Here is a 25,901-nt window from a genome sequence, read left to right on the forward strand (position 1 = left end):
GGAGGGTATGATGAGCAAAGATAACAGTTTAATAGGCTACCATGTCAAACAGAAGAACATCATTGAGACAACAATTATTAATGAGTAAACGCTGAACAGATTGGTCTCATAACATTTGATTCAATCTGGGATAATGTAAAAGGAAGTCATTTTTTCTTTGACTTCCTGTACCTCTCCAAGGCTGCTGTAAACTCTCCAGCTTGAATGTGACTTATTTAAAAAAACAACTACATAGTTGAAAGTATAATATCAAAATAATTGTTGGTGACCAAATGTTAGTTAACAAGATGTAAATAAAAACAGGTAACCTTAGCTCATACCCTTTAGTATTGCCTCTGTTTGACTTCAAACCAGAATAATGCATGCTGGGAACTACTTGTGTGGGAAGTCCATTCAAGTGAGCTCACTTAAGGGCATTTAGACTGAGCTAAATCTGACTTTGAATATTATTTATGTATCCAATGTCCAAAAGAACATAAGTACAGAGAGCTGAAATAGGCCAATCTTCATTCAAAGAAAAAATCTACCCATGTGGATTATACTCACCTTTGCAGCCTTGGCGGAGCCAGTTGGCGGCCGCTTCGCAGCGGTAGGTGTGGTTGCCTTGGGTACAGGGCTTTTTTTATTGGCTGAGGCTGTGGTTGGGGAGGGGCGTTTGGCCCCGGCGGCCTCGCCATTGGTGGTGAGGGTGGATGGGCGGGATTTGGCTGAGTTTGGCTTAGTTGAACCCACATCAGGCTGATGATAATGGAATTACAAGAAGCCACAATACAGTAAAAAAACATAGGAGGGTGGAAAAGAAAGAAACAGGAGGACAGATAGAGGTAGAGAAAAAAATTCAGAGATGTAATCTCCGATTGCAATGACAGCATGGTATGGCAGACAGCCAGCAACCATACAAAACATCTAAAATAAGCAATTTATAGCCTATTTTGAGGGTTAATGAGTGGTAAATTATAAAATTATAAGCCTCAAATCTGATGAAATGAGAAGCAGTTAAAGAGCAGCATATGATACCAAACTGAGGTTTTAGATATAGGATTCTCTGCAGACACTCATTATGCACCCACATAATCTAAATGATGTACATTTAGCACTTCTTACACATACTAAAGGCACAGATAGTTCTACACTAAATGTACCTTCACGAAACAGGTGCTGTTTTGAAGCTTGGTGAGTAATGACAACTCATAGGGCTAGCTGGTGAACTACTGTAGCTGGCATGCTAATTTCCTACATGCTAGCCAGCTGGGAACATGCTAGCTCGAGTGAGTCACAACAGCTCTCTGAGTTTTGTCTATTTCTCTGCACTGGGCTGTTTACTCCCTCTAGAATTGTGTTCTAAGGATTCTACATCATGCTAATCAATGTAGAGATATTGATAAGGCTCTCTAAAGCTTCCTTCCTGTCAGTTAGCAACTTTTAGCTTAGTTGCTAATGGAAGCATTTGGTCATTTGGATACATATTTGTGCCACTCTTCTCCAGTCTCATATCTGTCTATCATGTGTCTTAAGTAGTTTATTCTCTGTCCAAGTAGAGCTGCAGCGACTATCAATTAATGAATAACTAAATCAATATAAAACTAACCAGATTAAAACAAAAAAGTAATAATCTTATGATTCAACATTCCAGCTGGTTATTTGCTGCTTTTGTTAGTGGGTTAAACAAAACAGGCATTTTTGACATCACATTCGGCATAAAGAAACAATCTTTTGTTATTTTGTAATAATTTGTTTCTGTAAAATGATCTGCAGATGGTTCCATGGGGAAAATAATGAATAGTTGCAGCCATAAAAAGATGGATGGTGCAACACATCTACTCAGCTATGACAGTGGCCTCAGGTGCTAACAGTGCTCTGATTGAAGTGGAAGATGCCTGGGTAATTTCTGCCATCAGCCCGAGCATTGATGTGTGTGTGTGTGCGTGTGTGTGTGTGTGTGTGTGTGTGTGTGTGTGTGTGTGTGTGTGTGTGTGTGTTTGCGTTTGTGTGCGGACAGGCAGGAAATAGTGTGTCCTGCTCAAGGACACTTTAACATGCTGTTGTTAGACACACCGGCTGTGGCAGAGGTCAAAGCTGTGACCTTTGGGTGATAGGCTGTTTCTGGAACCACTGGACACTCTCCCCCTTTGAGTGTGTGAAATTGGATGCAGGAAATGTGTGTGGATAACAGATGTGTGTGTGTGCATCTGTGTGTGTGTGTGTGCGTGCGTGTGTCACCCACCTTGTTCTTGCTGTCAGGGCTTGGCAGGGTCTTGCTGCCGGGGCCTGTTGGAGACTTGGCTGTCCCTTTCGCTCCCTTATCATCTTTCTTCTCAGCCAGCTTTTTCTCATCTTCCTTCTTCTCATCCTTGTTGGTCTTCTCCGGCTTGTCCCCCTTCTCTGCCTTTTCCTTGTTTTTCTCCGCGTTCATCTTCTCGATCTTATCCTCCTCCTTGAGGATCTTCTCAGACTTTTGGTTCTTTTCTGGACCAGCATCCTTCTTCTGCTGCTCTTCTTTCTTGTCAAAGGTGTCCAACTTGGCTGTCTTGCTTGACATTAAGTCTGTCTTCTCCTGTTTGTCCTTGTTGTCAGATTTCACTATGAGAGAGAGAATGTCATTGTCAGCATCACATTTATTTTAACAAAATAAAACTTGCTTTCAACAAATGTCTCAAGATGTGTCACTATGCAACAACATGTTTCACTGTATAAATAAAGACAATTCTACAGTACATGACGTTTACAAGTACAACTTGTTAACAGCACGATCTTTGGATGGATAGGAGCTGAGAAAAAGGAAGATGGATGCACAAATGTTTTGGTGATTTTAGGTTTTTCACTTGAGAAAGTGCTATGAAGAAAATTACAGTAATGTTGAAGGATCTTTTGGTTTAAGGCACAAACACTTTGTGGTTTGGGATGGCTTTGGTCATGTTCAGTCATGTTTTTACATTATCAAATATAATTATACAAAAGTAGGAAAATTGCACAGCATTGCCATTGTACTCTTTTTGTGGGAGTTTATCAGTTGTCATTCTGACACACCTATTTCTAATTCTTAAAAGGGGTACTCAAATGATTGAATCACCAACATTTAGCTGGAGAGAGATTTAAAAGAAACGGTCAAACTGGGATTTGCAGCAGAGGCTGAGATTTCTGGACTTTTAGTCCTTAGCATGGATCAAGATGCTGATTTGAACCTTAATGCATATCTGTGGCATCTTTACTTAAGACCCTTTTTGCATGTCCCAGTCTTAACATCATCATATCGTCAGTTTGCACACAAATCTGTTCACTTCAATATTAATCCAGGATAACCTTAATGACATAAAGCTCTTCCTGAGTCACAGAGCACATTATACAACTGTTTCCAAAGGCTCAGTCGTTCTCCTTATGATCAGTTACCCAACTTCATGAGAAAAATGTGTGGCGTTCCAATTGTATGTATTTTCTGTATTCCTAAGATTTGTACAGTAACTTTCCATTATAGTGATGTATGGAGCAACATGTTCATGCAGGTGATGGCCAGTAACCAACCAGAGCAGTTTGACTGGGCCATAAACGACCGTATAGACCAAATAGTGAAGTGTATTTTTATAGAAAAGTTATTGTATGTGTGTCGTTTATTAATGAACTCAAAGGTTGAAAAGTGTATGTCCTTGGTTCAGTGTTCTTCATGTGTTTTCCAGGATTATGTAAACACCATGCAGGGACATCTTTCCTCCTTAGAGGAAGCACAAGGTCAACTGGGTTGCAGAACCAATGTTGCCAACAGCTGATTCATAGCGTGAGCACAGAATAAGAAAAAAAGAGTGATTATAATTGTAAGCAAGGGGGAAGTGTGACAGGGAAACGTGCACAGAGGGAGACAGAGACATAAGGAGTTCGGGGAGGTTGACGGGGTTAAGGACAGACAGCCGGCGGGCCGGAGGGATGGGGGACAGAAAGAGACAGGGGCTCTTTGTTGCCACCAAGACATCGCTTACATAACAGTGACACTGGACCGGCCTATGCTGTGCCCTAATGTTCCCTCATTACCCCCTGTGCTGAGGTTTGCAGTGCTAGAACTGCTCTATCTCCTCTGAAACTATGCCAATTTGCTGCCAGTGTGTTTTCTCTAGCAATCAAGCCGGCTACATACTGTAGAGTGTGTCCCTCTAGAACGATGACTACCATCAAACAAGATATATTTTGTTATGTTACTTTAAACTGTGATTGCAAATTAGCTCAGCCCGGAGCCTTAATCAGAATGATACTGTAATTATGAGCATGGAGTATTCTCAAAAGAGCGGCCTATGTGTTGCCAACTGTAAAAGCTCAAGTATGTTCAGAGTCTGTCTCATTTGGAGTTTGGTTTTCCTCCTGCATCTCTGATCTCGTTATTCGTCCAACATTATTTTTTTGTTGTGCTTCATCAAGCTGGGATCAAGTCAGTTTTTTGCTTGCAATTCCTCGCTGATTTAATGCAAACTCATCACTTGCTGCAGCTGCTTCACAAAGCCTCTCAGTGACACCAAATTGTTTCATGAATGTTAATGAGGTTGATTCAAAGATTCCTTGCAGTGTTTTGGTCCAGTCTGATTTTGGATGCATCATTATTATCATTTTTCTATTTCCAGTAAAGCAACTGAAAAGATGTGTATACCTTACAATATTTAGCTCATGACAACTGTAGTTCACTGCCGTTTCTTTGGAAACTAAAAAGGGAAATTCATTCCTTAACCTACTCTGGGTGCTGTGGCAAATTCTATTTTGTTTTTCCAGCCACAACATAAAAATCCAGACTTTAACGAGCTCCACTGATTAAAGATTGATCTGCTATAACATTGTTGGACTCATTATTGATCCTTTAAATAAAAAAAAACAGATACAAATAGATGCAGCAGATCCAAAGTATTGTCGAACAGAGATAGAGCAAGAGAAAAGGCCACAAATACGTTTTCTTTTTGCTTTTAACCCAAAGTCATTGTCTTTATCACCAGATGTGCTGATGAAGCTCAGAGATTTTGAAAATGGATTCTAGATTTTAGGATTGCAGTAAAGAAAAGTCTGCTGGGGCAAGAAAAACAAGTAGTCAGACAATCAGAAAAGACTCGTTATTAATACCCAAACTGTCCTACAGTTTACAGTACGTAACAACTTCCTGCTTCAAATTTGCGGTATTATTTGTATCATTGCACAGTTGTTGGAAATGTCTATTGTGCAATTTTGTATTGTTCCTGCCCCGCCATACTTTGTTGAAGCGGTGTTGTCATATTTGCAGTTCTGCGCCCAACATTTTTTTAGCATCATCAATAGAAACAGTGATCATCACAAAATCACCCTTTAACTTGGCAGATATTTTAACTGCATATGGAGTAAGGAAAGATGGTAAATTGTTATATTTCTTTCCGTTTGGGAAAATCTAACTGAATGAAACCTTTGGAAACGGACAGAATAATAGGTTTCAACAACAACATCAATCTCACAACGGAAAATTAAGAGTGAAGGGCTGAAAGCACTCACAATAAATCTATATATACAGGAGGGGCTTTATTATTCTAATAGACTTTATCTATCTTTAGGCTCATGTTACAGTAGTTTACATCACTGTATCACTGCACCCTGCGACACAGGCTATATGACTCATCCAACATGAAACGGCTGGCTGTGAACACAGAGGATCTATCTAATATCACGCCACAAAACATAGCTGCCGGCCACCAGCTGTGTGTGTGAGTGTGCCTGTGTTTGTGAAAAAAGAGAAATAGAGAGAGAGAGTTGACTGCCACATAAATCAGAGCATGACTAACCTACACAGACATGGAGCTGGTGCAAGGATATTTGACTGCAGGCGGCACACACACACACACACACACACACACACACACACACACACACACACACACACACACACACACACACACACACACACACACACACACACACACACACACACACACACACACACACACACACACACACACACACACACACACACACACACACACACACAACACACCACACACACACACACACACACACACACACACACACCATTCTGTCTCACACTTACACACAATCCCAGTTCGCATATTGACAGCTTTAGCTCCTGCTTGCTAGCATGATAGCTATCAAGCTAGCACAGTGACAAACAGGGCAATCAATAAACATTCTGATAGTAATTATCCACATGACATTGCATTGACATACAGTACACAAAACTGAGTTATGCTGGGTGTCACTACAGTGTATGAGAAACAAACCCTGTTTAGTTTCTGGAAAGCCCTTGCAAAAAATGAATTTGTGTATTATTACTTCCAACAAGGGTATGTTTCTGCTCCGTTTGTCTGTCTGTTTATCTGACTGTAGGATTATGGAAAAACTACTGTCCCAATTTTCATGAAATCATGTGAAAGGGTGTAACATCTGTCAATGACAAACACATTACACTTTGGAGCAGATCCAAAACAGGGGAGATACATTAATTGTGTTACTTTGACATTGTGAGTTTAGGATTTTTTGCAGCTTGAACAACTCGGAAACAGATATCAATTCTTAAAGCTAATAAACATTTATATGCAACTATGTGAGTAGCAAGTGAATGCACCATTGACCTAGAGGTACAGCATGTGCCCTAAGTGCTATGTTAGTTGCATATCAAATTGTCCCTCATTTACTATTTGCTGCTAGGTTTTTGACAATAGTGCAAATGCATTGGCTCTATGATAAATGTTGATTGAAGTTTTAGTTGAAAATAACAGGACTGGCGACATTCTTCACTTCGTCATCAGATCAAAATTTGCATCAGAAATGGCATGCTTAGCTTTTTTCAAATGTAAATGTTTCCTTTAATGTGACACACCATGATTTTTGTCCAGAAGAAGAAGTGTAAGGTTTGAAACTGGGGCACTGACTAACCACATGCAGGTGGTGCACCTGTTTGCCTTTCCTCTCATTCAAAGCTACAGTACAATGTGAAAGATAAATTCAAGCGTTTTTCATTTATTGGTAATTTTTCCCTCTGGATGTGCTGTCCCCAACAAACGGTAAGCGAGGGTCAAAAGATTCCAACATGACTGCAGGTACCTGAGCCCGTCTGTTTAAGGAATTGGTTGTTTTATCACTGTTTGAGTTCCTTGTTTCACACTTCACACTTTTTCACAAGTTTCCTACACCCCTCCCCTTACAGCTGTGTACTGTGTATTATTCAGTGTTGATCTATTTCTATCTTTTTGTGCCAAATCAACATGCTGTCTACTGTCAGCATGTCTGTGGGGGCGTGTGACTTTCAAATCTGTAAGATTCACGTCAGTGGAAGCTATTCACCTACACACATGTACCCATGCGCGTATGCTCACACACGCACGCGAGTTGCTAGAAATAGCTGCTCTATATTTGAATGACTACAGTCACAGTCAATGTCTAATCAATGTCCTAGCTTTTCTCTGCCTACTGCAGTCGGAAAAACAGAACATACAGTAGCTGGATGAAAGAGTAAATCACATTGGCAGAGAAATATACAGTGTATTCTCATTACCTTTCTTATATGAAGCCATATCATCACTACAATACAACGGTAATAATCCCAACCAGCGATTATGTTATGTTCTAATCCCTGGGCTGGTCGTTTCATAATCCTCTGCCAGCTCCCTCCACACACTTTCCCTTTAGTTTTTCATCACTATTAACCTACATTTGTGAAAATCTCCTTGCAAATTCAAAGTGCTCCAGATGGCATGTGTGACCTCAAAGATAAACCTCATATACCTTCTTTAAACAATACCCCACTTGTTGACATGTACAACGCGGTCTTAAATTAATTAACCAACCAGTTAGTTGCTCCTCCACTTGGCTGAAAGACTACAAACTGGGTAGAAAACATGAAATGGATATATAACTATAAATAGATATTTTGGCAGCAAGGCTTTCCCTGTCAGTGGAATGTAAAGCTTGTAAAACTGAAAGCAGTGATAATCAATGCAACTCTGACAAAGAGGAACACACAGAGGCATAATGGAAATCCACAGGTGGATAATGGTACAGTATAGTCCATCAGTAGAATTGGCAAAATCAAGACTGAAAGGATGAACATAAAGAATGTTCAGAGCCACTGACTGCAACAGCATGTTGCATGTATAGTGCGTGTGCTTTCAAGCAAAGTGGCAACCAGCAGTGTGGCAGCCTCCTAATGATATTTAAAAATACACCTCTTTTCAGACATAGCTGAAGTTGGAAAATAATGCACAGAGAAAAACATATACTTAGCCAAATGCGATAAGCTGTAATGCCATGGTTGTGCTCAGGTGCAGCGGCAGTAAGGACAAAAAAAGGATTTCAAGCACTCTTAAGCATAGCTGTATAATCATGAAATGCACATGATACACACCCCCTTTCAAAAATGAAGACAGAGGAACATGAAAGATGGAACACTGCTCATGGTCTACTCTGTTGGAGCTGTAAAATCATTATTCTTTCATTCTGAAAAATACAAGTCATAGCAGGGATATAAAGAGATGAACAACTCCTAAAAAAACAAATCACATTTGGGCTAGGTGTGCTGTAGAAATAGCGCTTGAAATATCTAAAAGAACTGTGACTAGTTCGCTTTGGCTACTCCTACGAGTTTCTGATGCTGAAGACAACATCAAGCAAGCTTAAGAAAATAAAAAAATTAACAATAAAAAAAATATCCTCTCGTTTCAGTAGCAAACCTCTACCTCCTAGTGGCCATATTGGCTACAAACCCTCTAATTCCACCAAATTAGGTTTACCTGGTCAATCTACCCTGTAAATGTACCTATATTTCTACTCTGTTTGTTTTCTCATACCCATTCCAACAGATACAAACAAACGCTTGAAGAAACTCTTACCCTTTGTGTTTAGTTTACTATCTTGGGTGCTGTTAATGGGCGTTGCTGTAGGGAGTGGTACAGGAAGTAATAGATTGGTCTCACAGCTCCCTTGATGCCTCTTAGGAGGTGGGGATGATGGCAATACACCTGACCTCATTAACGGGGCTGACAACATTGTTGCCATTTCGGCTGCAGCTTCTGTGCCATCGGTGACCGTGAGCGAGCGTCGGACAGCCACGTGTTGGTAGGGCGACCTGGGTGGGCACGCTGTTCCCATTGGGTCAAAATTCGGCATGTTTGGTATCATTCCTGGCAAGCCTCCCATACCTGTGGGGTACGCTCCGGCCATCATCATGGGGACAGACAGGTGTGAACAGTCAGACATAGCCCGTCTCACTGCAGTCCGCTGTGGCAGTTCACTGCTTTGGCTAGTTTTTGTCTCTCTGCTCAAGACAGCACATGATCCCATTCTCTTTTCTTCAACACAACTTACGTCCTGTGGTGACATGCCTGTTGCGACTCCTTTATCTGTATGGCTTGAATTTTCTTTTTCCATCCTCTTCCCTTCTACACACCCAACCACACCAAGGTTGGCTGAGGGTGGAGGTAGGCCTGCTGTGATACGGTCCTTACTTTCGGTTAGGTTGACAGCAGAAGGAGCAGTGCCAGTAGGCTGTATATCAACTTTACTTTGCTTTCCTAAACATGGCTTGAGCGTTTGATTAGTTGGAGCTCCAACTGAACTTTCTTTCAAACTTCCGAGTAGCCCTTCGGATGTAGAGGACGTATCAGATTTCTTCTCATCTTTATTCCCAGGGCTTGATCTTGTACTTCCAGTGAAACCAAGATTCAAAGGGGGAGGCAAGCACTGTGTAGACACTTGAGATCCCTGGATGTAAAATCCATCCTTGTTGCCTGAATAATTCTGTCCAAAGTTAGAGTCTGATGTGGGTTTACGATCTAGCGCAGAATCCGGGAAGGTTCTTCCAGGTGAGATAGAAGGGGAATGTATTGAAGAAGAAGGGGAAGAGTGAGAAGATAAGGGGCTGCTGGGGCTTTGTCCTCTACTCCCTAATGACCCCCCTGCCCCTCCCAGCCTATGTCCATCCTCCCTTGGCCTGCCGCCTATGGTCCCATCATCCTCTATCTTCAGTGCTGGCATCTTTAAGCTCTGCGTTCCTGGTGCTTCTGCCACCATCCCATACAAAGTCCCCTCGGCCTTGCCCCGCCCTAATTTAGCCTCATCTTCTGATAAAGTTATTTTTGATCCCCCCTGTGATGCAGCAGCAGCCTGCCCCCCCGGTGCCATCTGGCCTTGGTAGTGCCAGTCACTGCTCCGGTCAGAGGCCAGGCTGGAGGTGGGCAGCGGAGTGGAGGCCGGGACCACAGGGATGCTGGCACCAGAGAGGGTAGTTGGAGGTTTGTGCTGCTGCGGATGCCCACTGGAAGGTTGTCCGCACCCGCTGCTTCCACTAATAATGCCAGGCTGCTGCCAAGGCGAGCCAGACAGAAAGGACATTCTCCCTCTGTTGTCTTGCCCTTTTTCTTGCTAGGTCAGTCTCTTTCCAGTTCTTTCGTCGTTGTCTTTGTAATTGTTGCTTCTTCTTTATCACTGTCTCCAGGTTTCCTGCTCGTTTCTATCTCCAGTAAGTGTCCTTTTACTCTTCCAGGATGCAGAAATGTCCTCAGTATCCAAAGTGTTATGAGCTTGGAAAGTACAGTAAGCAATGCATCCTCTCTTTTTTTCTTTAAGATGATGCCTCGGAGTTCTCTGTGGGTTCAACTGTGCTGATGTGTGTGATGTGCATGTGTTTACAGGCAAGGCAAAAGAGTGCGTGCGAGAGTGAGAATGTGTGTGTCTGGTTGTCTCTGCTTCTCTCTGAGCACTGCACGGATCAGCTGTGGGGCTAAATTGTACCTTGCTCTCTCTCTCTCTCTCTCCCTCTATCTCTGTTTTCTTTCTCTCTCTCTCTGACATCACACGGTCACATGACAGCGCGGAATATTCCCTCATTCGCCGGAGCACAATTTCAGCATCTAGCCCCTAGCAACAAACTTGCCCAAGCATACCCACATGAAAACACATGATCACATACATTCACACGCATAGTGGCAAACATGCACACACACTGATCAATGGTTGCCACAGTTTTTCAGCTGCAATATGACTGCCACTGTTCACATGTTGATACGGAGTGAGATTCACAAGAGAGATGAGTGAGACATCACTGAAGACTGTAATCATCCTGACTAGACTCTGATTGGACTCCCTGATTCAGCCCATGATTGGCCACGGAAGTAAAAAAAATAATAAAAGATAATATTATTTTTAAAGCCTATAATTTTTCGCCCTTGACGTCATGAAATGGTACTTCATTCCCTGAATAGTGTGCTCTCGTCTTGATTAATTTGTGCCTTCACTGAAATTATTATGTGCGTGCCATTTTTTCACCCGCTCACTGCTTAATAACAATAGTTGACAATAATTAATTTGATTAAATAAAAGGTATATTGCATTGGACTAAACTTTTCTTGGCAGTGATTGTGGCTTGCCTGACGTCATTGCAACATGTTCAGTTGCTTTCATTGTTGTTCCTTATGACATTAAGTTGAGAATGGAAGAATGAACACAGACTGTTCATTTGTAAGGTGAGCATCTTGCATTGGTAATGTATTCATCTATTGCTGAACAACTAATCACATTGATTAGCTTTACATTAAATCAAATCACAACCAAACTAGCATAATTAGCTTACTGTAAACATGTAGCTCAAGATTTGCATCAACCAGCTCCCTTTTTTCTCTCAGGATTAAATGAGCAAACCAGGTATAAAACCCCAGATTCCCAGTACATTCTCATGGGACAAAGAGGATTGCAAAGAGATGATCAGTTTGATACAGGCTAGGCATCCATAACAGCTCAATGAGATTATTTCTAATTATAAATATGAAACTTTTAATTTGTGTAAGAGACTTCCTGCTGCCTGTTAGTAAGAGATAATTAGGTCAAAAATATTTAATACATTTTCAACGCAAAATCGGATTGAGTTTTGCTACCTGATGAATGTACAATAAGTCCAATAGTCATTAGCGTCTCACTTTTTTTAGGGCCTCCATGGTCATTTGACATTGTTATTCTTATTGAAATTGGAGGTTTTTCAATTATATCTGCTTTGTATCATGTAAGAATATACCACAAAAAAAACACAAAGAAAGTGAAGCTCAGAAGCAAGGACATTTTGACATGTCATAGCTGAAAAAGCTAATAACATTAGTTATGGATGCATCCCTGTTGCAAGAGTTGAGTTATTGGCATGGCTACTTGAATGAAAAAAATTGAACTGGGTCATCACAAATTTAATTAAAAAAAAGAACACCTGTGTGGAACAGGTCAAAATGTCTGCAGTCAAAAACTGGTTGTGTCATAGCACAGAAGAACAGCGTGGAAAAAGAGCACACAATTCATATGTTGGACAAAAGGAATACATTTAAGCTGGACCCTTTAGCTGTCAAATATATAAATAGTTGGCATTAGGCAATTCCTACGGTGCCCCTATGTTAATGTTGCCCCAATAACACACCGCTTATAAAGTGTCCAAACTCTTCTTTAGGCCACCTGATTCAATATATAGAACAGGACTATATAAAGCTAGGGTGAGGACGAGTGTAGATTTCTACTCTATCCATAAAAGTGGATCCTTCAAGAATGCTGCAATATCCCACTCCTCTCCTCTCAGGATTTGCACTACAGCTTTGCAAGGAGGATTAAACCTTTTCTGACGCAAAGAGTCTCAGCCTTTCCTATCTCCATGTTTTTGCCTAGCACTGACTTTCTGGACTCAGCTGAAAAACTGAATGTGTAGCAGCTAACTTTCAGTATTGCTCTACTGTATCTACATGAAATTGCAGGCTTAAGTAATACAATTCATAATGTATATCTACATTCTAGGCATTTAGCTGATGCTGTTGTCAGGGTGACCTTATGACGTTCTGCACTCATATCATCATCTCCACGCTCGGCAGAGAGCATAAATTGGCTTCAAGGAGTGCAACCATCTGGAATACAGCAGTCTCTAGTCAAATCATTTCTTCTTGAACTGAAAATTATTCAGGATGCTTAAAGCATTGAGGATCCACATTAAAATAGGGAACTTATACAATATCTACCATTAGCATTTTTCATGTAGTCAAATAAATGGTTTTATTATATTTTCAAACTATATGTTCTGTATTTTAGATTATTAATTAATTTAATTATTTTGAATAATTGTTTTTAAACTTAAAGCCAAATCACATCCAACAGTTCTACTTACAGAGGAACATTCAACATTTAGATTTTCTCTACTGATCTGATAGTTTTACATTACAAATAAAGAAAATAGTTTTTTGAACAGTGTTAGTCCTTGTATTAACTGAGAACAATTTGCCTTGGCCATCTAAAGGGGGCCTATTATGCTCATTTTCATTCTTATGAAAAAATGCAGGGGGGGAGTGTGGAGGGAACTTTGGGATTTCAGCTTTAGCAGACCATTTACATGCACAAAAAACGAAAAAAACGAAATACAGGAAAGAGAAAACTTCCACACAGCTTGTCTACTGCAATACAAAAAAAAAGTATACTAACAGATACATGTATAGTAATGGTGTCTGTGTGGTATTAATCTGTTCTATAAATCCTAGAGCATTGCAAGCTAAAGACTGCTTCTTTTGAACACAGATCTCGTAGCCTTCACATTGTTAAAAGTGAGGATCCATCAGAAAGTGATCATTGCTCTCAGAAGACAGAAGAAGCCAAGACAGCCAGTTCACATGAAGACGGTGTTAAATGTCTCCAGAGGCTTGAGCCTGCCTTTGAAAACCTGTTTTAAACAAATTCCTGATATAACATCCTCACATCTATCCAGAGTTCTTCCCTGCACATAACAGCCAACCGTCTCTCACCAACCCCACTTCCCCCCCAACACACCCCAGGGCCTGTGCCAACCTAACAAGAGCAGCTTGTCAAGCATGAGTGCAAATGAATGAGTATTATTACATAATCCTCCATAAACAATTTGTCTACTGTAACCACAGAGGGGGGAACAGCCAGAGAGAGGAAGAGGAAGACATTAGAGTGTTATTCAGTTTCAATAAACTTGGAAGTGAGGGGCGTTATGCAAGATGTGGAGGCTTCTGTTAACGTTTGGGTCAGGCTCAGGGTTAGGGGTTATTGCTAACATTCAGGTGGGTTACAGGTTAAAGCAGAGAAATGTGTAGATATGACAGCTGAGGTTCAGGCATTTCAGACAAGAGCGATCCTGAACCTGACCTCCTTCCCCCGTATTCAATTTGCTCCTTCAGAAAATGTGAATACTTTCATGTTATAATGAACAAATCAGATAGAAGGAATCTAGCTGGTGGTGATAGGAATGTGTTCTCAGTGTCTTTGTTATGAATATCTGAAAGCCGGGAAATGAGCTTTGGCTGATACTGATTGCTCACTGTCCTCATGATGTTTCAGAAAATCGTTACAATGTACTGTACAACCATAGATTGGTTTGGTTCAGGGTTTGTGCGTTAAATCGCCCCAACCGTTGATTGGTCTCATCCTGTTGAAGATAAAGTGTTACTGTTTAGGCCACTGAGTGTTGTAGCATTGAGCCTTCCTAATCCCTAGTCAGCTGTCATTTTGATCCTTTTCAACATTTAGTCTTGTTAATTTGAGCTGTTTCCTGCTGATAGAGAAAGGTTATGTTGCTCTTACCAATTAGCAATAATTGATTTATCAGTCATTTTCTCTCAACATGATGCAGATACGTGTGGGTCCGCTTACTTACTCTGTATCTGTATCGTCTTACTTCTATTCGGTGGATAATCATCCTCTGAGTTAACTGTTGGTTACAACTTGAGGACTGTAATCGAGGCTATATTTGTTAACGTTTTGTCCGAGTCGCCTCACTGTTTGAAAATCAATGAGTTACAAAAGGCAAAACATTTAATTAAAAAACACTCAATTGGGATCTCAATTCTGAAAACACAAAACTATTCTTAAAAATGCACTGTACTGCTTGTGAGTATCCTTAGCACTCGTCTTCTATACACTGTACGGCTAACACACTGTTTCAATGTGAAACAAATGGTATTTCTCCCTCTCCTGTGGTCTTCTTTAACCATTTATTGATTTTATCGCATAACTTACCATTCTTTTTTAGGCTAAGGCTGTTTATATTTTTTCTTTCTTTTTTTCTGTCAACAAATCCTATATGCAAGACCATATAATGAGTTATGTGAGTTTAGCAGCCTGTTATACAATATATTTTTCCTTTGTGCCATAGAGCGTATTTGTTTGTTGCTCCACTCTCAAATACAATTCCCCTTTTTATAGAATATTGCTCTGACATCAATTTTGTCACTTACTTTAAGTAATGTTCTATCAAAATGTTTTGATCACTTTTTCTGCCTCATATTACTATGTATGTCATATCATGTTAGATTGATTTTAGATTACAAGATGTTTCCAAAACTGGCCTAAAGAACCCAGGTGGCAATGGCAGCCCATAGTTGATTCTCTTGCTCCAGCTTTTTCTATCCATTTTCAGGCTTCTTTTCATTAGTATGCTAATGCTAGATGGCTGTATTATTCCAATGCAAGGCCTGCTGTAGCTTCTCAAAGCCTGGTGCAAATCATATCTGGAAACTTGAATGACTATAAATGTGAAATAGTTAAATGTGGTTTCCCAAGTTAAACTGTATAAATCTCTAAAACCTTTTGCAACCCTGCTACTAACAAGCTCTCCCCCAGAGACACTGTGGGATACAAACGGAGAAGGACAACTAAAGTTCAAAAGCAGGAGAGCAAAATAACAAGTCATATATTTAGAAAAGGCAGTCGATAGGTCGAATTAAATCTGATACTCTTGTGGCTTTCGGCTCAGGATTTAATCGCAGAGGTCACTGTTCGTCCTACTTTTGAAGGTCACAGATTGTTGAACACCAGCTGTAGATGGAGGAAACAGAGAGATAGGAGACTACAGCTGGTTGCCCATGGCGCTGGGCAGAAAGAGAGAGAGAGAGAGAGAGAGAGAGAGAGAGAGAAGGGAGGGGGGGAGGGGGAGGAAGAGAAGGAGGGTGGAGGATCTTGTCAGACCGGTTCTATTTTTACACTTCGACCTCGCTGACTGTCACACCCAGTCCACCCCTTCTCTATCTCTCCATCCCTCACTCGCGGAGTCTCTTTGTTTCCACGGTAACCGCCTCCCATGTCTCCCTGACAACGCGAACCCCCCCACCCCCACCCCCCAGTCTCCAATGCAGTGATTATTACGGTGCCGCAGCGACACAGGGAGTCTGGGCAGGAGAGGGGAAGACGTGACGTGGATAAAGGAGACGCAAAGGGCAAAGAGATGGAGGATGGAGGATGGAGGAAAGAGGTGGAGGGGGAAAAGGAAAGAGAAAAGAGACAAGGCGTAGAAGCAGGAAGATGGAGGAGGGTGGACAGGGGGAGGGAGAAAGAGGAATCCGGGAATAGATATAGATGAAATATGATAAGGAGCAACAGATGATGTTAGCATTAAGGGAGGAATGGAGGAAGTGTTAAAGGGAGGTTATAATGAAATGAACCAAGAGAGGAAAGAGTCTATGGAGGAATGGGAGTTAAGACAAGATAGAGATTGGGGTGAAAGGGAGAAGAAAAGGAGGATCATTTTTTTTGTATACTGTATATAAGTTTCCCCTCGCATATTTCTCACTTTAATCATTTACATTTGATTGGTTGTGGTCTTAAATGAGTCACACATATAGTATCCAATTAGAGGAGTTATAGTAAGAGGTTAGCGTGCTAACCTAATGTTGCTCAAATCAAGACCTGCATAATTACTTGAAACCAAAAAAGAAGATCGGCAGCATCTTCTGGCATCTACATTGTAATTTATGTTAGTTGTTAATGAGTCAGATATGACTGAAAAGCAGGAGGAAGGAAACTAACTTTCCTGCTTTCTGGCAACAGCAGATTATAAAAAGAAAGTGAAAGGCATCAAATTCACCATAAATACATGGTCAAAAGGATGGACAGAAGTGAAAGGAATAGTGCTAAAGTAGGCATGGAGAATATCAAATAGAGACGGATACAGGTGTCAACCTTCAACCAGGTCGTTAAGACGTCCTTTATGAGATCCTGCAGTTTGCAGCGCTCCCTCATGAGGGAAATTCCACTTTAAGAACATAAAACAGGATGATTGCATTTACCCAGCATGCACTGGCCTCACGCAGGCAGATGGTACCCTGAAGATCCATCACATGCAGGAAAATTAAATGAGCCCTCACGTGGGCTTTTCCATTACCCTGCTATTGTTAGGATGAATATACCCATAAGTCTGGCAGACATTTTCCAAGTCCCAGACATCATGCACCTTCAAAGTACAAATAACCTAAAATGCTACATTATTTAACCCTTTCTTTTAAAAATCCATCACCAGAACATCACAAAAAACATGTTGACACTTCCTCTACAGTTGTCTTTAAACCTCAATTTCACTGGATCTTTTTGTGACATCTATTTTTGCTGATTGTGTGTCTTTCTGGGTTTTAATTTATTTTGACATTTTGCTTGACAATACTCAATAATGAAATATTACTTGGATCTCAACATCTATCCCTCAGGTTTCTTATTTGTGTGTATATTGTTGTCTTTGTTTGTTTTAATTCTACCTTAAACATCATAGTGAGGCATATCTGCATTTATCAGTCTAGCTCTAAGGACTGTATACTTTTGGCAGTTCAGCAGTAGTGGTGCAACCAATATATCGTTTTTTTTTTATGATAACTCTTGATAACTAATGAGTATGGTCTATAAAAAGTATGAAACATGCTCAGAGTCAAGGTCTGACCTTCATGTTTTAGTTTTTTCCTGACAAATAGTGAAAAGAAGAATCACCAGAGAATTGTGATTTCTATTGGCCCACCATTTTCCTCGCAGCAACAGAAATATAACTATTTGCATGGAATTAATTTCAAATACTTGATTCAGATTTGGGGTAATTTCTAACGTCTCATGTTCCTCACTACACGTTCTTTGCCTTAGATCAGCGGTTTTCAAAGTGTGAGGCGCGCCTCCCTGGGGGGGCGTCAGAGAGCTTCAGGGGAGGCGCAGCATGAGAAAAAAAAGTAACGAGAACAAGATGAGTAAAGTGTCACTTGCACACTTTTGGCTGTCTGTGGAGACCGAGTTCCCCCACCTCGCCAAAAAGGTTGTAAAAGTGCTCATTCCCTTCACCTCCACCTACCGGTGTGAGTGCGGGTTTTCCGCATTGACTTTGATCAAAAGCAAGTACCGGTCAAGGCTGCAGCCAGAGGATGATCTGCGTTTATTCCTGTCTACATTGCATCCCCGCCAGAGTCCTGCACGGGTCTGATTTTCAAGACCCGCTCACGCCCCGCACCTGCAACGTGCAATACCGAACCCGCCCCGCCACCCGCACATATTGCCAATTAGTTCCGCAAACCGACCCGACCCGTCGGCACAAGATCCGCAAACCGACCCGAACCCGCATATCCTAGGAGCACTGAAAACATGCAATTATTAACACACGCAGTTGCGTATTTGGCTCAAAAAGCGTGGGATGTTGGTTATTTTCTCCATGACACCAAAAGCCTCCCAGACGTTGGATTTCGCTCTTGAGGAAGAGTTATTTACAATGCTGTATTCTCCGCTAGAGCTTCACCTCAGCCATTTCGAATGTGGCGCGCTCAGCAGCAGATTGATGCGGTGCAGAGGTTATGATTATGCGCGGTCCCGCGGGGAGAGGTCTGAGGAATCTTACCACCCGCGAATCACTTTTTTTGCAGGTCACCCGTCGGGTACCGACCCAATGCAGGACTCTGATCCCCGCATCATCCGCCTGTGTGCATCAAAGACGCAGACTCATTGTTCCCAGCACTAAAGTAGGGGTGAGTGTAATAAGGAGGCAAAGTTGATGTTCAGTGTGTTGCCGGGACCATAAGGATTCATCCACGATGTTGAAAATGTAAAAAATGTTTAAAACAAATATTTAAAACATGACATTTGCTCTTACTGGACCTCTTTGAAATGCAATTGAATAACCCTGCATTATAGCAACAACAACAATAATAATAATAATAATAGCAATAATAATTGGGAGGGGGGGCGCGGCTGTTCTCATGTTCTCTGAGGGGAGGCTCACCTTCCCAGACTTTGAAAACCCCTGCCTTAGATCGTTGTCAGAGCTGCACTTCTCCGAGCAGACACCAGATGGAGCCAGCGAGCAGTGCTGAGACTCACCCACCCACAAATGTTTTACAACCAACACACACTGCAACACCATCTCATCCGCACTGTTAGACAGCCAACCACAACACACATTTGTCCCCAGTGATGAAAGTATCCACTTTGATTCACTCTGTCTGCTCTCAAGGACAAAACCAGGTCGCCGCCTCTCATTGTTTTTGTGTGTGTGTGTGTGCGTGTGCGTGTGCGTGTGCGTGTGCGTGTGCGTGTGCGTGTGCGTGTGCGTGTGCGTGTGCGTGTGCGTGTGCGTGTGTGTGTGTGTGTGTGTGTGACAGCACTCCCAGCAGAGGAAAATATGGTTACTTCTTTGCTTTGCTTACAGAAACGCTATCTCCGTCTCTCTAACACACATGTATACAGTTTATCTTGCTGAATGATGACCACGCAGCAGATCACACACACATACCCAGAAACTCTTATATACACAGGGATGAAAGCCAGCATACATTCCTGCATGGTAAAAAGTGAGGGTGTCCTTGCCTTACATAAGGGTAAAATAGCCTCAGACATCAATATTGTATGAAAGAGAGAGGATAGAGAGATGTGAAGGCAGTACGCAGGTTTATAAATAGACACACACAGTCGGGAGAAAAATAGACACAGGTAGAAAAACAGAGGGGCCGAGCAGATGTCTTCATAACATTGAACCACAAAAGCAGTCAGCTGTCAGTAACTATATTAAAGTCTGTCCACTGATTCCCAGTCTCATTGGGAAACAGAAGCACATTTCACAAGTGACCTCAATAAAGTGACAAAATATTATGATGTATTATCTCATCATAATTGGTATGTATAATTAGAATGTTGCTATTGAACGATTAGATCAGACTCTGTAATGTATCTAGTTGTAGATCTATATGTGGCTGCATATACTGTATAAAAACCTTAGCCAATTAAATAATATCATTAATTGTTTATGTTAAGGGATGTAAAACAGTTTTTTAAAGTGGTGCAACACATCTGCTAAAGATGTGAACTTTTAAAGCAAATTGAGTGTTGGAAAGAACATAATGCATCTTGTTAACATTTACATAATGATTGTCAATGTTATTTTGGCCAGTACTCTAACGCTACAGCACTGAGTGGCCAGTTTAAGAGGTCTCATAAAGATTTTTAAGAGGTCTCATAAAGATCCACAAACTTAGTTATTCCGACTTTATGAGCTAATGAATATTAGGGTTAGGGTTAGAAGCTAAAGGGTGAAAAGAAATCAAGTTTCACATAAATGATTTCTGCATATTAAGTCAGATGGGACAGAACCCTCTTGTTTAAGGTGCATTTGTCTTTGAAAATAGAGCTAATTTCTCGAGTATACAATGACGCACACTAGTCTAAGACCAACTCATATGGTGTGAAGTATAACATCATTATTTTCCAATTAAGACCATCTGGTAGACACTGAGTGGCATGAGGTGTTGAAAACAGCTTAGCAACAGAATGGCAAGGATGTTCATAATGTAATTAATTTGCAGCATTCACTGGGTATAAAGTGACAATCCCTTAAAAGTAACAGACTGATACAGTTTGGAATGCTGACTCATATCAATCATAAAAATAGACTGTGATAAAATATCAACATATTCATTAAACAGCTGAATCTTAATGTATAGGCTATGCCCGTTTCTGTTTATAAAATGCTTTAACAGTTTTACAGCATTATGAATGCAAAACTTGCTTTGGTAAAATAAAGAATAATTATTTTATCTAAGAAGAACCTGTGCCTTTTCAGCTAGTCAAAATGGAAACTAAAGAGGGTCTATTTCACTAACCCTCTTCTATGCCACATTTAGTGAACATCAACAGTTATATGTAATCAGTTAGAATATTGTTTGTACCAGAAAAGGATTTTGAAGATTTCTGTAATGCTATGCTGAGATCAACCTAAATGAAGACACTGGGTGCATGTCAATATTGAAGCCTCATAATAGGGCGCAAACAATGATTTCTAACTTTTGAAATAACAGTTTTTTAGTTCATTTTACTCAATTTTTACATGTTAAACCTTCACTGCCACCTTTGTTAAAACCACACAGGATGTTCATGAAATAGCCTTAACCCAACAATCACAGCAGGAGCTACTGTGGGTCAAGGTTGTCCAAAGTCTCCAACAGAGCTCCAAATTGAATAAAGATTGAGCATAAAATATGCCAAAAGCAAAAAGAGGAACTTGTCTTACCTGTTGTTCAAGGTGACATGGTTGGTGGCATTATGAAACAGAGAAAAGGAAGGGGGAGAGAAAAAGACAATGTTCAGCCAGTTCAGAATCAGCTTCAATGTGATTAAATCAGCAGCCTTGACAATACAAAGGCCTCAGGGTTAGAACTTATAGTACAAATAAAATTGTGAAGATGCTTCAAAACTCCAGTTAGAATTTCTTCAGGTTTAAGGATGCTTTAGAGACTAAAGGGCAGTTTTGCTTTATCAGGATAAAGGCCTTTTTATGCGTGTAATTGGTAATGTTTTAGTGCTGGGGGAAGCATAGAGAGAATCACACTGGACATTAAAGCTTCATTCAGCACTTAGGGATGTTGCCAGAGACAATCATCATGACTGAAACCTGGCATTATCAGGAGGAGGAAGTATTAGACGGAGCTCATCTCAGGGTTTATCCCAGTGTATAAGAGGTCAAGCAGGCCATAAGGGCCGACATTACACTGCTGGCTGCTACACTCATCAGCTTTAGATGTTGAAGTTATGTCATTCACGTGACATTTCTCAGACTTGTCATGTCTGCAGTTATACCAACTGGGGGAAACCCTGTCATTTGAAGGTGGTTAGGTTTACATTAGGGATTACGTATTAGACAAGCACAAATTGAATTTTTAAATAAGGTCAAGAACACTGCTTTTTGTTTTGTTTTTAAACCTAAAAACTATTCTGGATCTTTGCAGTGGATAATAAAGGTCATAAGAAAATGAATGAATATAATTTTAGTATTTTGGCTTATCAAAGAGTGGCCACACAATGATGATGTTGTGATGGAATGCATTATATTCAAGAGTATTTATTCTGCCCCCCTCATGTGCACATGTAAAAACAGAGGCGGGGGCAATAAGAAAATGGTGTGAAGATAACCTCAGTAATACTCATTTAGTTGAATTTAAACATTACTGTCAAGGTCACCAACAACTGAGCGGTTGTAGTGAATTGCAAACATTACAGGTGTACATCATAAAATGACAAAAATATATTTACTCAAGGCAACCTTATTAAAGGTCTTCCAGAGCTTTGCGACACATATTCTGGCTTTCAATTTTGTGAATGGTTTATTTTTTTGGGGGGGGTTGCTTTGGTCACTTAAAGTCAAACTCTAAGTATTGTCTTACTCTTATCTGCTCTATAGCGGGTAGCATGAGTCAGATTTGCTGCCTAAATCAGAACGTCCTACAATAAGCATTCTGCTTCTCCACAAAACATCTATAAATGTGAGACTCTTAATGTGGTCACATAAATGACAAACAGTTGTAATATAAACACAAAATATAGACACAATAAACCCAAGAGGCATCAAGATAATTGGATAATTTCAGGATGGGCATTTAACAACCACAACCGTTATACATTAAACCAATTTTTTTGTCGCAGTCATGTCTACCATTAACTTAGATTGAACAACTACAAACATTTTTGCTCAATGCAGTTGATAAACTATAACATTGACTTAATACATCTAAAAAGGCATTAGCAAAATAGTTTGCCATGCAAGGACCCAGGCTATGTGTGTCTTGGTACAGACAGAGAGGAGATAATGTGGGAGGTTACACAGGCAGCTGACAATCAGATGAAACAGGAGACAGCGGAGCAAGCAATGCTGGCATAGCTATCAGAAGCAGCAGGTCAGGTGATTCAACTGTTATGATCATGGTAACAGATACACAGAGGCAGGCAGAGGGAAATCAGACAACTTATCAGTTTACCCTCGCAGTTTTGTCAATATAGGGCCCGACCAGCACAGTACATTTGTGTCCCATTCTCATGCCATCAGATGATATAGTGGACACAAATGTTTCTCTGGTACATTTTTGAGATACAATCATATTTCTTAGGTGTTATGAATGGTCGCAAAGAGCCGATTTCTGTGTATGAATATCTAAAAAAGAGATTGAAGTGGAGCTGCTCTCTATTAATGTGTCAAGCCCTGTTTATTACAAATACATAGAGGAAAGGATCAAGCACCAAGGAGGCCTGGTACTTAATCCACAGACAGAGAGCCATGCATACAGGAAGACAAACAGTAACTACTTCCTGCTTTCCTAGTCTACAATGATTTTGTTTCTCCATGTTATTCATAATCTTCCCTGTAGTTCACCAACCTTCCATTGGGGGGAGCTGTGGCGACGAGGACTCCTGGTGCTCTGAGTGTGCAGGGAGAGAAGGACGGGCTGCAGGGGTGATGGGTGGAGGGGGAGTGGCTACTGCTGAGCTAAAGGGTGTGGCTACACTTTTGGGGGTTGTGGCTGATGATGGTGGTGCAGGAGTGGCTTCATTCTTAAAGGGAGAAGGTGAGGAACTAAGGGTCATGGCAGGGGTGGTAGTGGGTGCAGTAGATGGGCTTCCTGTGAAAGCTGCTGCTGCTGTTGTACTAAAAGCTGGAGATGCTGCAGTCATGCTAGAAGACATGAGCGTGGCTGAGGGGACGAAAGGCTTGGCATCGACGTTGAGGGCTGATTTGACTGTGGTTGTTGAAGGGTATGTGTCAGCGGAAGCTAACGGTGATGGGTTGGTTGACAGAACGGAAGTAGGAGGAAGGTCTGTAGTAACCTTTGAAGGGTTAAGAACAGAAGTGGCTTGTGAAGCAGGGATGCCCATTTCTGACTTTGCCATGGGGGCTGTAGCAAGGGAGGGAGTGTTAGTGATAGGGGTGGTGGTCTGTGAGTCAGGAGTGGAGCCTGGAGGGGTCTGGAGAACTGAATCCAGGAAAGAGAAGGTCTGGGAGACTGGGCTAAGATTCTCCCCTGTCATCAGTGCTAGACTATCACTAACATCCACAGCTGAACTATTCTTGCCAGGAACATTAGTCGCTGCGCTAATGGTAGGTTCAGGTTTGCTGGTCGATACTTTCACTTCATTTGCCTTTTGACCATCTTTAGCAGACATAGGGAAGTCGTCTGCACACATCGGCTCATAAGAGCGAGGAGATGAATCTGGTACAAGGCTAGCATTGGAACGATTAGTGAAACTTGTGGGAAATTGTGAAGGGGAAGAGGGAAAAACAGGGCTGGGGTTGGAGTCAGAATGACCAGAGTCGGCAGTAGCCCAGGTAGGAGCGACTGTAGCCGGTGTCGGAGAGATGGGCTGCTGGGGCGCCCCCCACTGTTCGGGAAGTTTCGCCCGACTCTTAGTCTTCTTGCCTTTCACTCTACCTCCTCCTCCACTCTCTCTTATCTCCCACTCCCAGTTCTCCTCGTCATCCTCATCCTCCTCTGCCTCCATTCCTCCCTTATCCTGCATCCCAGGCTTTTGAGATTGGCCGATGCTATTCTCTTGGCTATCCAAGAAGTCGTAGACCTGGTCACTGCCCTTCCTCTTCTTCTTCCGGCGCCTCTGCTTGTCAGCCTCGCCCCCTGGCCCCACTCTCTCAGGGCTGAGGGGTTCGGAGACGGAGGAAGAGGGACTGCTGTCGTCCATTGAGCCGCTTGGAGAGAGTACGGGAGCTGCTGAGGGGGGGAGGGTTTTATAAGAGGAGGAACCAATCACATACTGTGTCAGAGCCAAAAAGCCTTCAGATTGTGGTTACCATAGCTGGTTTAAACTACTTTATTTATACATTGTTTACAAACTTGTCCAACAGATATCTGCATGTAAATGCATGATCTCTAGGCATTGGGGCAATATTTGTGTACCATTTGTGGGAAGAGTAGTATTGACCAATCATGTTTGAGTAGGCTTTGATTGAACGTAAGCAGTGCATGTGGAGAACAGAGCGGGCGAAACGCATTGGCAGCAATGCAATTACGCAACCAATTGGTTATCATCAATTCAGATTTATATTACGTTGTAAACTGACTACTTGTGAGACAATCTGGTCATATAGTTTGTCTCCTTTCTGGACACTGAACTTGCTAATCGGACTTTAAACAATAAGAGCTCGCGGAATTGAATTATTGGTATCCAGTGGTTGCACTAGAACACATGAAATATTGGCTCAAAAAGCTTGTAAGACCCATAACCAATGGGATCAAGATCAGGTTAGACTATGCCACACCCTGTGAATGTGTCAGTATTAATAGAATCAGAGTGTTTACGGAGAGGATTAAGGCCGTCCCACATATAAACTGAGGTAGTTTTAAGGTTTTGTAGCAAAAGTTCTGTCAATCCAAACATCCTAATCAATGTTTCTTTGTGTTGATTACAGATAGAAAGGCTTCCATGAGTTTGTCGGACCCTGGGAAACTGGTTATTCCGTCACGTCATGAGTACAATAACGCCAAGGTACAAGAAACTCTGTGCTAAATACATACACAACATAAAAATGTGTTAACCACCTAGAGCCATAATGGATTGCTGCAGTTTATTTCTCAGTGTCTCACCTGGCTGTTTCAAGCCATTGTAACCATAATCTGACTGCTTTAAAGCTCCTTTTGGCATAACCCTTCAAACGCTTTCATAACATATGAAGTACGTGATGGTGCCTGCTTTTATAAATACAATCAACCTGTAATTTACTTACCTGTAACATTCTATATTTCACTAAATGTAATTATATGTGCATTATCCATTTCCTATTTGGACATATGGAGGTTCAGCGCTGAGGATCGGTTCAGAATAATTTGTTTTGATTTATCTACTTGGTTGTGTCTCAA

General features: G+C 41.3%; 1 protein-coding gene across 1 annotated transcript in view; it reads right to left on the reverse strand.

Moving 5' to 3' along the window:
• The window catches only part of map4l (microtubule associated protein 4 like), a 75,801-nt gene that overhangs the window by 21,551 nt on the left and 28,349 nt on the right, over positions 1-25,901 (reverse strand). The window contains exons 5-7 of the mRNA XM_034137877.1: positions 23,412-24,755; positions 2,225-2,580; positions 547-738 (exon numbers count right to left, since the gene is read on the reverse strand). Of these exons, the coding sequence (XP_033993768.1) occupies positions 547-738; positions 2,225-2,580; positions 23,412-24,755 (1,892 nt within the window). The remainder of the gene's footprint in view (positions 1-546; positions 739-2,224; positions 2,581-23,411; positions 24,756-25,901) is intronic.

This window comes from Trematomus bernacchii, unplaced genomic scaffold (genome assembly GCF_902827165.1).
Source record: "Trematomus bernacchii unplaced genomic scaffold, fTreBer1.1, whole genome shotgun sequence".
NCBI classification, from domain to species: domain Eukaryota; kingdom Metazoa; phylum Chordata; class Actinopteri; order Perciformes; family Nototheniidae; genus Trematomus; species Trematomus bernacchii.